This window comes from Canis aureus, chromosome 35 (assembly GCF_053574225.1).
Source record: "Canis aureus isolate CA01 chromosome 35, VMU_Caureus_v.1.0, whole genome shotgun sequence".
NCBI lineage: Eukaryota > Metazoa > Chordata > Mammalia > Carnivora > Canidae > Canis > Canis aureus.
The window spans coordinates 6,281,777-6,295,530 of NC_135645.1; the positions used below are offsets into that span (position 1 = coordinate 6,281,777).

Consider the following 13,754-nt stretch of genomic DNA (forward strand, 5'->3'; position numbering starts at 1 on the left):
TATATCACAGCTTCTTTATCCATTCATATTTGGATGGACACCAAGGTTCCTTCCACAGTTTGGCTATTGTGGACATTGCTTCTATAAACATCTAGGTGCAGGTGTCCTGGCGTTTCACTGCATCTGTATCTTTGGGGCAAATCCCCAACAGTGCAATTGCTGGGTGGTAGGGCAGATCTATTTTTAACTCTTTGAGGAACCTCCACACAGTTGTCCAGAGTGGCTGCACAAGTTCCCATTCCCACCAACAGCGCAAGAGGGTTCCCCTTTCTCCACATCCTCTCCAACATTTGTTGTTTCCTGCCTTGTTAATTTTCCCCATTCTCACTGGTGTGAGGTGGGATCTCATTGTGGTTTTGATTTGTATTTGCCTGATGACAAGTGATGCGGAGCATTTTCTCATGTGCTTGTTGGCCATGTGTATGTCTTTCTCTGAAATTTCTGTTCATGTCTCTAGTCATTTCATAATTGGATTGTTTGTTTCTTTGCTGTTGAGTTTAATAACTTCTTTATAGATCTTGGATACTAGTCCTTTATCTGATACGTCATTTGCAAATATCTTCTCCCATTCTGTAGGTTGTCTTTTAGTTTTGTTGACTGTTTCTTTTGCTGTGCGAAAGCTTCTTATCTTGATGAAGTCCCAATAGTTCATTTTACTTTTGTTTCTCTTGCCTTCATGGATGTATCTTGCAAGAAGTTGCTGTGGCCAAGTTCAAAAAGGGTGTTGCCTGTGTTCTCCTCTAGGATTTCGATAGAGCCTTGTCTCACATTAAGATCTTTCATCCATTTTGAGTTTATTTTTGTGTATGGTGTAAGAGACTGGTCCAGTTTCATTCTTCAGCATGAGGATGTCCAATTTTCCCAGCATCATTTATTGAAAAGACTTTTTTCCAGTGGATAGTCTTTCCTTCTTTGTAAAATATTAGTTGACCATAAAGTTGAGGGTGCCCTTCTGTATTCTCTATTCTATTCCATTGATCTATGTGTCTGTTTTTGTGCCAGTACACAGCTTTGTGATGATCACAGCTTTGTAGTACAACCTGAAATCTGGCATTGTGATGCCCCCAGCTATGATTTTTTTTTTAATATTCCCCTGGCTATTCCAGGTCTTTTCTGGTTCCACACAAATCCACTCTCTGAAGAAAGTCCATGGTATTTTGATAGGGATTGCATTAAACATGTAAATTGCCCTGAGTAACATTGACATTTTCACAATATTAATTCTTCCAATCCATGAGCATGGAATATTTTTCCATCTCTTTGTGTCTTCCTCAATTTCTTTCAGAAACGTTCTATAGTTTTTAGGGTATAGATCCTTTACTTCTTTGGTTAGGATTATTCCTAGGTATCTTATGCTTTTGGGTGCAATTGTAAATGGGATTGACTCCTTAATTTCTCTTTCTTCAGTCTCATTGTTAGTGTATAGAAATGCCACTGACTTCTGGGCATTGATTTTGTATCCTGCCACACTGCCAAATTGCTGTATGAGTTCTAGCAATCTTGGGGTGGAGGCTTTTGGGTTTTCTATGTAGAGTATCATGTCATCGGCGAAGAGGGAGAGTTTGACGACTTCTTTGCCAATTTGAATGCCTTTAATGCCTTTTTGTTGTCTGATTGCTGAGGCTAGGACTTCCAGTACTATGTTGAATAGCAGTGGTGAGAGTGGACATCCCTGTCTTGTTCCTGATCTTAGGGGAAAGGCTCCCAGTGTTTCCCCATTGAGAACGATATTTGCCGTGAGCTTTTTGTAGATGGCTTTTAAGATGTTGAGGAATGTTCCCTCTATCCCTATACTCTGAAGAGTTTTGATCAGGAATGGATGCTCTATTTTGTCAAATGCTTTCTCTGCATCTATTGAGAGGATCATATGGTTCTTGGTTTTTCTCTTGCTGATATGATCTATCAGGTTGATTGCTTTACGAGTGTTGAACCAGCTGGTTCTACCAGCTGAATATCCTGGGAATAAATCCCATTTGGTCATGGTGAATAATCTTAATGTATTGTTGGATTGTACTGGCTAGTATCCTGTTGAGAATTTTTGCATCTGTGTTCATCAGGGATATTGGTCTATAATTCTCCTTTTTGGTGGGGTCTTTGTCTGGTTTTGGAATTAAGGTGATGCTAGCCTCATAGAACGAGTTTGGAAGTGTTCCATCCCTTTCTATCTTTTGGAATAGCTTTAGTAGAATAGGTATGGTTTCTTCTTTAAACGTTTGATAGAATTCCTTGGGAAGCCATCTGGCCCTGGACTTTTGTGTTTTGGGAGGTTTTTGATGACTGCTTCAATTTCCTCCCTGGTTATCGGCTTGTTCAAGTTTTCTATTTATTCCTGTTCCAGTTTTGGTAGTTTGTGGTTTTCCAGAAATGCATCCATTTCTTCAAGATTGCCTAGTTTATTGGCGTATAGCTGCTCATAATATGTTTTTTAAATCTTTTGCATTTCCTTGGTGTTGGTAGTGATCTCTCCTTTCTCATTCATGATTTTATTAATTGGAGTCTTTTCTCTTTTGTTTTTAATAAGGCTGGGTAATGGTTTATCTATGTTATTAATTCTTTCCAAGAACCAACTCCTGGTTTTGTTGATCTGTTCCACAGTTCTTCTGGTCTCTATTTTGTTGAGTTCTGCTCGAATCTTTATTAACTCTCTTCTTCTGCTGGGTGTAGGATCTATTTGCTGTTTTTCCTCTAGCTCCTTTAGGTGTAAGGTTAGCTTTTGTATTTGAGTTCTTTCCAGTTTTTGGATGGATGCTTGTATTGCGATGTATTTCCCCCTCAGGACTGCTTTTGCTGTATCCCAAAGATTTTGAATGGTTGTATCTTCATTCTCATTAGTTTCCATGAATCTTTTTAGTTCTTCTCTAATTTCCTGGTTGACCCTTTGATCTTTTAGCAGGATGGTCCTTAATCTCCACATGTTTGAAATCCTTCTAAACTTCTTCTTGTGATTTAGTTCTAATTTCAAAGCATTATGGTCTGAAAATACGTAGAGGACAATCCCAGTCTTTTGGTTTGGGTTAAGCCCTGATTTGTGACCCAGTATGTGGTCTATTCTGGAGAAAGTTCCATGTGCACTTGAGAAGAATGTGTATTCAGTTGCGTTTGGATGTAAAGTTTTGTAAATATCTGTGAAATCCATCTGGTCCAGTGTATCATTTAAAGCTCTTGTTTAGGGATCCCTGGGTGGCGCAGCGGTTTGGCACCTGCCTTTGGCCCAGGGCACGATCCTGGAGACCCGGGATTGAGTCCCACGTTGGGCTCCCGGTGCATGGAGCCTGCTTCTCCCTCTACCTGTGTCTCTGCTTCTCTTTCTCTGTGTGTGACTATCATAAATAAATTTAAAAAAAATTAAAAAAAAATAAATAAAGCTCTTGTTTCTTTGGAGATGTTGTGCTTAGAAGACCTGTCAATTGTAGAAAGTGGTACATTGAAGTCCCCAAGTATATGTATTATTATCTAAGTATGTCTTAACTTTGGTTATTAATTGATTGATATACTTGGCAGCTCCTGCATTCGCGGCATATATATTGAGGATTGTTAAGTCCTCTTGTTGGATAGATCCTTTAAGTATAATATAGTGTCCCTCTTCATCTCTCACTACAGTCTTCGGGATAAACTTTAGTTTATCTGATATAAGGATGGCTACCCCTGCTTTCTTTTGAGGACCATTTGAATGGTAATGGTTCTCCAACCTTTTATTTTCAAGCTGTAGGTGTCCTTAGGTCTAAAATGAGTCTCTTGTAGACAGTAAATAGATGGGTCCTGCTTTTTTATCCAGTCTGAAACCCTGCGCCTTTTGATGGGGTCATTAAACCCGTTCATGTTCAGAGTTACTATTGAAAGATATGAATTTAGTGTCATGATACCTATTCAGTCCCTGTTTTTGTGGATTGTTCCCTTGGGCTTCCTCTTCCTATTACAGAGTCCCTCTTAATATTTCTTGGAGAACTGGTTTGGTGGTCACATATTCTTTCAGTTTCTGCCTATCTTGGAAGCTCTTTATCTCTCCTCCTATTCTGAATGAGAGTCTTGCTAGATAAAGTATTCTTGGCTGCATGTTCTTCTCATTTAGGACCCTGAATATATCCTGCCAGCCCTTTCTGGCCGCCAGGTCTCTGTGGAGAGGTCTGCTGTTAATCTAATATTTCTCCCCATAAAAGTTAGAGATTTCTTGTCTCTTGCTGCTTTAAGGATCTTCTCTTTATCTTTGGAATTTGCAAGCCTCACTATTAAATGTTGAGGTGTTGAGCGGTTTTTATTGATTTTAGGGGGGATCTCTCTATTTCCTGGATCTGAATGCCTGTTTTCCTTCCCAGATTAGGAAAGTTTTCAGCTATGATTTTTCAAATACATATTCTGGACCTCTGTCCCTTTTGGCGCCCTCAGGAACCGCAATTAAACATAGATTTTTCTTCCTGGGGCTGTCATTTATTTCCCTTAATCTATCCTCATGATCTTTTGTTTTCCTCTTTTTCCTCAGTTTCCCTGTTTGTCATCAACTTGTCTGTGTCACTCACTTGTTCTTCTACCTCATTAATCCTTGTCGTTAGGAAGTCTAGTTTGGATTGCATCTCATTTAATTGATTTTTAATTTCTGCTTGATTAGATCTAAATTCTGCAGTCATGAAGTCTCTTGAGTCCTTTATGCTTTTTTTAGAGCCACCAGTAGCTTTATAATTGTGCTTCTGAATTGGCTTTCTGACATTGAATTGTAATCCAAATTTTGTAACTCTGTGGGAGACAGGACTGTTTCTGATTCTTTCTTTTGAGGTGAGTTTTTCCTTCTAGTCATTTTGCTCAGTGCAGAGTGGCCAAAAACAAGTTGTATTGGGAAAGGGAGAAACAGAGAGAAGAGAAAGAAAAGAAAAAGAAAAAAAAAAGAAGGAAAAAAGAGAAGAAAAGGAAAAAAGGGGGGGAAGCAAACAGAAAACAAAAAACAGGGGGAGTATCCTCTGATTCTATATACTGTAAATCCCTTGACTTCTCCTGGAACTTTCCAGTGCTGCTTGGTCAATAGTTTATTTTTCCCCTGTCCGTGTAGCTGGTCTTCTGTGGGAGGGGCCTGCTGTGCTGATTCTCAGGTGTGAGCACTTGGGGCAGCTGCTGAGCCACCTGCCTGGTGCAGGGCTCAGTGAAAGTTGTTTAACCTGTTTATCCTGTGAGGCCACTATGAAGCTCTGTGGGGGTTGTTTATCCTGTGAGGCCCCAGGAGGAACAACAACTGTGGTGGCCAGCTCTCCAGCCCTGGAGTCAGCTCCCGCAGTAGCTACCGGAGCTCTCAGTCCACAGGGGCTTGGATGCTCCGGGGGTGGGGGGTGCGGATCTTGGGCTGTATCCCCGGCGCCCTGGGCTACCGGCCTACGCTGTTGGAATTGTGCTGTCTCCCGCGCAGCCCCCTCTGAGCGGAGCCTCTGCCCAAGCCGCCTCCGAGCTGCTCCCAGGGTCCAGCTGGATGCACGCTGCAGCCCTTTAGGGAGCTCCGACGCGAGGTGTGGCGCGCTCTCCCCGGAGCCTGAGGGCATCCCTGCCCCTCTTGAGATCCTGCTCCAACTCCCTGCGAGTCTGGGAAGATTGGTGAAGCTCCTGCTTCTCTGGGGTCGGGGCTTTCCTGTCCTTGGGGCACTTGCCGATGGGCCTTAGCCCAGCTCCTCACGGGGCCCCTCCCCCTTGGATGCCTTTTGTTCCCCCCCCAGCCCCGTCTTCCTACCTTGATAGAAGCGCTAACTCTTCTCACTGTAGCATTCCAGCTCTTCTCTCTTTAAATCTCAAGCCATAGGTTTTCAGGATGATTTGAAAGTTATCTAGGTAATTTGGTGGGGACAGGTGACTTGGGGACCCTACTCTTCCGCCATCTTCCCACTCTTCCGCCATCTTCCTACTCTTCCTATTTAGTGTTTTAATAGCCAAAATTCTTGAGATGTTCACATGTGCAGTATTTGCCTGAAAGTACAATTAGCATAGTAGATTCAAACATTTAAAAATTACAACAAAAAGTAATCTCTATATGTGAAATTTTAAACTGCTGGCTAATGCATTCTGTATGACTTTTTGAAGGATCTGCCTTCTGCGTAATGTTGAACAGCACAGCACCCATAGACATTTATTTCCATAGCATCTTCCAAAAACATCTTCTACTTAAATTAGCAGTAGAGGAAAGTATTGTTCTGTGGCCTAGCACTTTTCTAATAGCTTCAGTGGCAAAGAACAATAAAGGTTATTTATTTCTTCAGACTTTCTATAGTTGAAATATTTCAACCTAAGCATAGGGCTTGTTCAATCCAACAAGTATTTCTTGGATCAGTTATGCTAAATGCTATATGTATTTTTTTTTTTTTAACCCATGGGTTACTTACAAGTATGTTGCTTAATTTCCAAATATTTGAGAAATATTTTGTTTTTATTTGAATTCCAGCTAGTTAACATGCAGTGTAATATTACTTTCAGGTGTACAATTTAGTAATTCCACAGTTCCATACAGTACCTGTTGCTCATCACAAGTGCATTCCTTAGTCTCCATTACGAATTTAACCCATCCCCCTAACAACCTCCCCTCTGGTAACCATCATTTTGTGCTCTGTAGTTAAGAGTCTGTTTTTTGGTTTACCTTTCTTTTTTCCTCTATGCTGGTTTATTTTGTTTCTTAAATTCCACATAAGAGTGAATTTTCTTGATATTTTATTGTTACCAGTTTCTACCTTAATTTTCCTGTGGTCAGATAACATACTTTATCATTTCAATCCAGACTTGTTTTATGGCCCTTTTATCTTGGTGAATGTTTCATTGTAAGTCCTTGCTTTGCACTGTGCCATCTTAATTGAATCTCATGCATATCAGAACCATGTAAAGATTTTGATATGCACAAGTTTCATTTAACAGGGTACCATGCAAAAAGCAAGGACTGCCTGTATACTTGAATGTGAACTCTGCATTTGTTGTTCTGTGAATGTCAGGTCAATCCGGTTATAGTATCTATTGGAATCATAAGTTTACAAGGCTGAAACTCTTATCTTGTAGTAGTTCTTGGCTATGAATACATTTGGGCCTACCGCTATATTAAAGATTGAGCCAATTCACAACTTTGTGAATTATGAAGAGAAATAACTAAGTCATCATAGGATATTAAATTCCATTTAGAGTATTTTAAGTATATAATGAATAGACACAGTCTTGTACTTAATGCCTAGGCTAATAGACAGGATATTTAGATATTCCTTATAGAAAACCTAAGACATGTATTTTTAATTAAAAAAACCCAACCAGTTAAAAAATTATGAGTGAAATTGAATGAGACATATAACATGGATAAGATAGTGATTTGAGTATATGAAGTATTATTGGCAGAGAATTAAACTTAGAGTATATGCTTTCTATGTAATAGGTCACAAATTCTTCCAGCATCTCCATTGGCGTTTTGAGGGATGTTAGCATTAAATAAATTTTGCATATTTGCTAGATTTAATTAATTCAAGTTAATTAAAGTGCCACAAACTATGGGAATTTGTGTGAGACTTCATTTCTCTTCCTGGCTATGCCACAAACTAATCTTAGGCAGATTACTTGATTTCACCATACCTCAGTTTCCTCCTTTGTAAAATGATTTCTATCTCATGAATAGCTCAGACTATTAAGACAGCTTTATATTTTCTTCAGAGTACTTGTATTGAACATAAGGAGCAATAGTAATTACATTCTTTTCACTTATATAGTCATTGATACTTTTCATAATATCTTCCTATTCTTTATTATGTTATTTGTATAGAGACTAAAAACTTCTTTAGGGGACGCCTGGGTGGCTCAGTGGTTGAGCGTCTGCCTTCGGCTCAGGGTATGATCCTGGAGTGCCAAAATCGAGTCCCACATCAGGCTCCCTGCATTCAGCCTGCTTCTCCCTCTGCCTGTGTCTCTGCCTCTCTCTCTCTCTCTCTCTGTGTCTCTCATGAGTAAACAAATAAAATCTTAAAAAAAAAAAAAAAAAAACTTTTTTAGTAATACATCAAAGGGGGTAAACCACCTACAGAAGAGGGCTGAGGGCCACCTTACCACAAGATAAAATTAAAATAGGGTTGGAGATTACAAGAGAACTTACTAGTTATATCTACCTAGGTGTTTCCCAATCAAAAAAAAAAATTTAATTAGCTAGCATATGGATAGTAGGTCACATGGTGATGCAGACAGGTTAAAATAATACACACACATACATATATATGCATATATAGGTACACATGTGTATATTTACATTCTTATATGCCATAAGAAAAATAATCTATCCAAAAATTTTGAAATGATTTAAGGATAAGTTTTCTTAATCAGTCTTAAAAACCATGAATTTATGGGTGGCATTATCTAATGGATTTTTTTAAGGAAAATAGGAAGTCTAGGAGCCCAACATTATCTTCTGAGATTGACAACAGTGACAATTACCATGCTCTTTCTGCTGTGTCTTTTGGTGAAGCTGGCAAAGGCACTTTCTGGGACTAAAGGACATTTAGTAATGTGACATTTCTTTCTTTTTTGTTTTTTGAATTTTTTGATTGTTGTATTTAAGTTAGCATATGTCTGTGTAAGCACCTATCTAACCCTGTGCTAAAATAACAGGAAGAAAATACTTGTATTATTACAAAGAATAATCAATGCAATCATAATGCTGTCATCGTTAGTTTTGTGCTAGTACAAACATGTAAGACATGGATAAAATTAGTGGCCTTTTTACAACTTTCCACTGAAGTTACATGGCCAGCAAATGACAGAATTATTAATGAAATCTGCTTCTTATTTGCCACTGTGACACATATTCTAATCTAGAATAATTTCTCACCCTACTTTCCAGAAAGGAAGAAGTAGAAAATAATTGTCACTTATTTGTTGAGTAAATACAGATTGAACATTTATGATGTCAGAACTGTTTCAGACATTGAATGTTTAGTGGAGAGCTAAGTAATATGGTCTCTGCTCTCATGGAGTCATAGGTTAGAAGCTACAACTGAAATGCACTAATAATAATGCTTTCCATGCTGACACATTTGCATTGAGCAGTGATTTTCAACCTGACTGCATAACCAAATCACCTACCCAACTTTGTAAAAATACAGATGTCCGGCTTTGACTATAGAGATTCAAATTCAGTATGTTTGGGTTAAAGCCTGTACCTGGGTATATTGTTAAAAAAGGAAAAGAAAAAAAAAGCTCCACAGTGATTTTGATGCATAGCCAATGTTGAGAAATCCTAGTATATCAACTTGTAGTTCTTAAACCATGTTGTCTCATTTCACCTCTGGGTAACAACCATTTCTTTAGTAAGTAGAGTAGGTATTACTAGACTGTAACACAAGTTTTATAAATTGAAAAACTAAAGGCTATAAGATCATGAATAACTAAGTAAGATGAGGAACCAGGTCCTCAGACTCTCCAGAGAGAAGTTTCCCTTCTTTTTTTTTTTTTTTTTAAATAAAGCAATTACAGAAAAGTAAATTGGGTTTATGTGTGTATTAAGGGTGAAGAAAAAGATGAATTACTACACTCGTTCCAAATTGTGACCGATTCTCTCTTCTGGCTCTTAGGAGGCCATGTTCAACTCATCCAAAATGGTAAGAGAAAAGATTTTTATGGTAACTGATAATAGGGGCACCTGGGTGGCTCAGTTGGTTAAGCGTCTGCCTTCGGCTCAGGTCATGATCCTGGGGTCCTGGGATCAAAACCTGTGTTGGACTCCCCACTCAGCAAGTTGCCTGCTTCTCTCAGGCCCTCTACTTCTCTCCCTGCTTGTGCTCATGCGTGCTCTCTCTCTCACACAAATAAATAAATAAAATATTTTTTAAAAAAGATAACTGATAATTGTAAAGTACTTGCTAAGTTGATTTTTGTCTTTAAAAATAAATACATCATTAACTATACAGATAACCACAGTTAAATGAAACTACCCTGAAATAACTCCACACACAAAAATAAAAGCCCATTTGGACATTCCAGCTTTAAATAGCCAATGTTGACAATGGGACTATTAAGGAGAACATTGCTTAAATATAATTTTCTTCTTAGTTTTATCTATTTAGCAAATCCAAGTTAAGGATTAATGATAATTTTAACAATTTAGGGGAAAAAGTTTTCTAAGTTCCAAAGATTATGCCTGTGTTTTAGATTTACTGTGAGAAAAATCCTTATTATATACAGAGTAGATATGATTTAATTCACAGCCTAACTGTTCATGTAAGAGTAAGCTTTTATGTATTGACATTTTTACTGAATTTAAAAGTTCTTTTATAGGGTATTTCTACATTATATTGAGAAATATAAATATGTGTTAGTTTTACATAATGTTTTACATTATGTTTTTCACAGTCTTAAGACTGGGAAAGTAATCTATATTGATAATTGTGGCAACATTTGTATCTTCTTGAAAGAGTCAATCTAAGATAAATATAATTATATAAGAACATTGACTTTTTTTAGAAAGTAATTGAATTTTTAATTTTAACTTAATATTTTTCTCAGAATTATGAATGCACATAAAGAATCAAATATTTCTATAAGGATTATTAAAAACACAATCCCTGACCCCTGTACCTCACTTCATTTCCCATTTTCCAAAGGCAACAACTTTCAATTAGTATAACTAATTGGTAATTATATCCATTTGAAGCTAAGTAGATGCAGAAACCAGGTCCTGTGATTCCCCAAAGAATAATCCCTCTCTCTTTTCTCTCTCTCTTTTAATACTTAGACACTTCCTTTTCTTTTACGGCATTACCTATTAGTTTCCCAATATTAAACAAATATTATTACCAAGTTCCCAATTTAAACAACTTTTACCAAAAATATATTTAGTTATACTATAGTGGAATGCAAAAGACCTAGTAAAAAAAGAGACAACAGGAGCGAGGGTACCTGAATACTTTTTTAAAAAATAATAACTATAATAAAAGTGACAGTATTCCTCAGGTCAATCTGTAGATTTAAAATATCAATAATGGGACTCCTGGGTGGCTCAATTGGTTAAGCGTCTGCCTTTGGCTCAGATCATGATCCCAGGATCCTGGGATCAAGCCCACATCTGGCTGTCTGCTTCTCCCTCTCACTCTGCATGCTGCTCCCTCTGCTTCTGTGCATGCATGCTCTCTCTCTCAAATAGATAAAATCTTTTTTAAAAATATCAATGTTTTAAAACTAAATGCTTGTGAAATTCATATACAAAAGTAAATGGATACAAAATTGGGGTCTCCAATAAACCTTTCTCTAAAAAGAATTAGCTTTTTGAAGAAATGGCTATGTCTGGGATACAAAATATGCAAGGTAAACCTGAAATATTTTGAATAGTAGATAGAAAGAATGCAGTCAAAGTTTATTTGGCATTCTGTGAAAAGCACTCGGGAGCCGAGTAAAGAGGTTTCTAATAAGGATAATAACTACTGAGGATTGAAACACATCAGATATAGTGAGACTATTAAAAATTACCATTATAGGGAGCCAGTTCATTTTGAAAACTGGTAAATGAAGAATCCAGTATTTATCTTGCCTTTTCTTATGTATTGATGAGGAGAAATTCCTTTTTATAGAAGAATTCCAACTTGTAGGTGAAAAAGGTAGGATAGAATATCACCATTGTCCAACTATTAATGAAAGAACAAATTTAGGAATTAATCATCCGGGATCCCTGGGTGGCGCAGCGGTTTAGCGCCTGCCTTTGGCCCAGGGCGCGATCCTGGAGACCCGGGATCGAATCCCACGTCGGGCTCCCGGTGCATGGAGCCTGCTTCTCCCTCTGCCTATGTCTCTGCCTCTCTCTCTCTCTCTCTGTGACTATCATAAATAAATAAAAATTAAAAAAAAAAAAAAAAGGAATTAATCATCCATCACTGTCAAAATTTCAGAAGTACTACTTAATGGCTCATCATAACCTCACATATGAAATGTAGATGTCAAAAATTCAAACCTGAATCATTTTGGCCCCCAGCTCCAATGATCAATTTATAGAAGGTCAAAGAAACATTATATTACCACCCAGGAATGCAATTAGCAAAACTAGATAGTGGGAGGCTCATAGGACAATTGACAATTTTGTCAACAAATAAATTGTAAGGAAAAAAAAAAGTAGAGGAGGAGTCCATGGATTAAAAAATTTGAGGGGGATCCCTGGATGGCTCAGTGGTTTAGTGCCTGCCTTCAGCCCAGGGCATGGTCTGTAGTCCCAGGATGGAGTTCCACATCGGGCTCCCTGCATGGAGCCTGCCTCTCTCTGCCTATGTCTCTACCTCTCTCTCTCTCTGTCTCTCATGAATATATAAATGAAATCTTTAAAAAAATTTTAAAAATAATAAATAAATAAAAGAAATTTGAAAGATAACCAATTACAATGTATAATGTACGCAATGTGTGGATCTTATTTGGAGCTTGATTTAAACAGACTTAAAGGGCAGCCCCAGGGGCCCAGCCGTTTAGTGCCACCTTTGGCCCCCGGGTGTGATCCTGGAGATCCAGGATCAAGTCCCGCTTCGGGCTCCCTACATGAAGCCTGCTTCTCCCTCTACCTGTGTCTCTGCCTCTCTCTCTCTCTCTCTCTCTCTGTCATGAGTAGATAAATAAAATCTTTAAAAATAATAATAAATAAAAATAAACAGACTTAAACACAAACACAAAACAATTGGAAGTTGGAGCATTGGTGGAATATTTGATGAAATTAAGGAATTATGATTATATAGTTTAGATAATAGTTATGTTTTATTTATTAATAATTGAAATCTTTTGGGAGTATGTATTGAAATACTTGTGGATAAAATAATTTGATATCTTAGATTTGCTTCAAAAGAAAATGGGAGGCTAAAAGTAGATGGGCCAGGTGAAATAAGATTGGCCATAAGTTGATCATTGTTAAGGTTGAATGACTGGTACATGCAGAGTCATGATATTATTCTCTCTGGTAGGTTTAAAGTTTTCATTATAAAAAATTTAAATGGGCAAAAGTATCAGTTTTTATTTCTGGGACTGTATAGTTATTTGACACTCAATGAAACAACTACACTTAAAAAAAAACAGTAGGGACTCCAAAAATAAATTGTATAACAATACAAACATTGTAAAAATAAAATGGAATGACTGTTTAATAAATTATTTTAGTATAATTTTTTCCAATATAGAAAAAGATCATATACTACATACTACATGAGTTCAGTGAATTCAGTTAAAAGGAGTTAATAAAACATCTATAAGTAGACAAAAATGAAATCATACACTTATCCAAAAGAATTTTTTTATTATTGGAGTAAAGAAATAAGAAGCCATAGAAATATTTAATAGTAGTGGAATTGACTTTTCTTGCAGTTGTTAAATGTTTAAAAAGTGATGTTTAGTAAAATATTGAAGTATTGGACTCTATAAATAGAAGAACAGTAATTAATATGTGAAAGAAATCAAATATGTTCTCTCAGGAGAGGAAAAGAGTAAAGTTGTTTCATGGAAGCTACAATAGTACTCACAGGTGTGCCTTGCCTGCACACTTGATCCCACTTTAATTAAAATTCTGATCAGTTAATGGAGAAGGAACAAGAAACTGACATTTAGTGGAAACCTACCCTGTTCTAGGACATTCTGCAGTAGTCTGAGAGAGCTATTCTAGCTTTATAGATGAAGATATAAGTGTTCTGAGAGGTTAAGTAACTTGCATAAACATCTAATGTCAGATCTTTATAATTGGCTGCTCAGGGCCTAAAAATTATAAACAAATAAAAAACAAATGTTTTTTTGCAAGTAATAATTTCATTATGATT

General features: G+C 37.2%; 1 protein-coding gene and 1 long non-coding RNA gene across 3 annotated transcripts in view; one reads left to right on the forward strand and one right to left on the reverse strand.

The window, feature by feature from the left end:
* Nucleotides 1–13,754, forward strand: part of IQCB1 (IQ motif containing B1) — a 65,807-nt gene that overhangs the window by 7,027 nt on the left and 45,026 nt on the right. For both annotated transcript variants that reach the window (XM_077884326.1, XM_077884327.1), the window contains exon 6: nt 9,488–9,581. In XM_077884326.1, the coding sequence (XP_077740452.1) occupies nt 9,488–9,581 (94 nt within the window). The remainder of the gene's footprint in view (nt 1–9,487; nt 9,582–13,754) is intronic.
* Nucleotides 10,730–13,754, reverse strand: part of LOC144305483 (uncharacterized) — a 33,843-nt gene continuing 30,818 nt past the window's right edge. The window contains exon 3 of the long non-coding RNA XR_013372484.1: nt 10,730–11,600. This is a non-coding gene — a long non-coding RNA (uncharacterized LOC144305483). The remainder of the gene's footprint in view (nt 11,601–13,754) is intronic.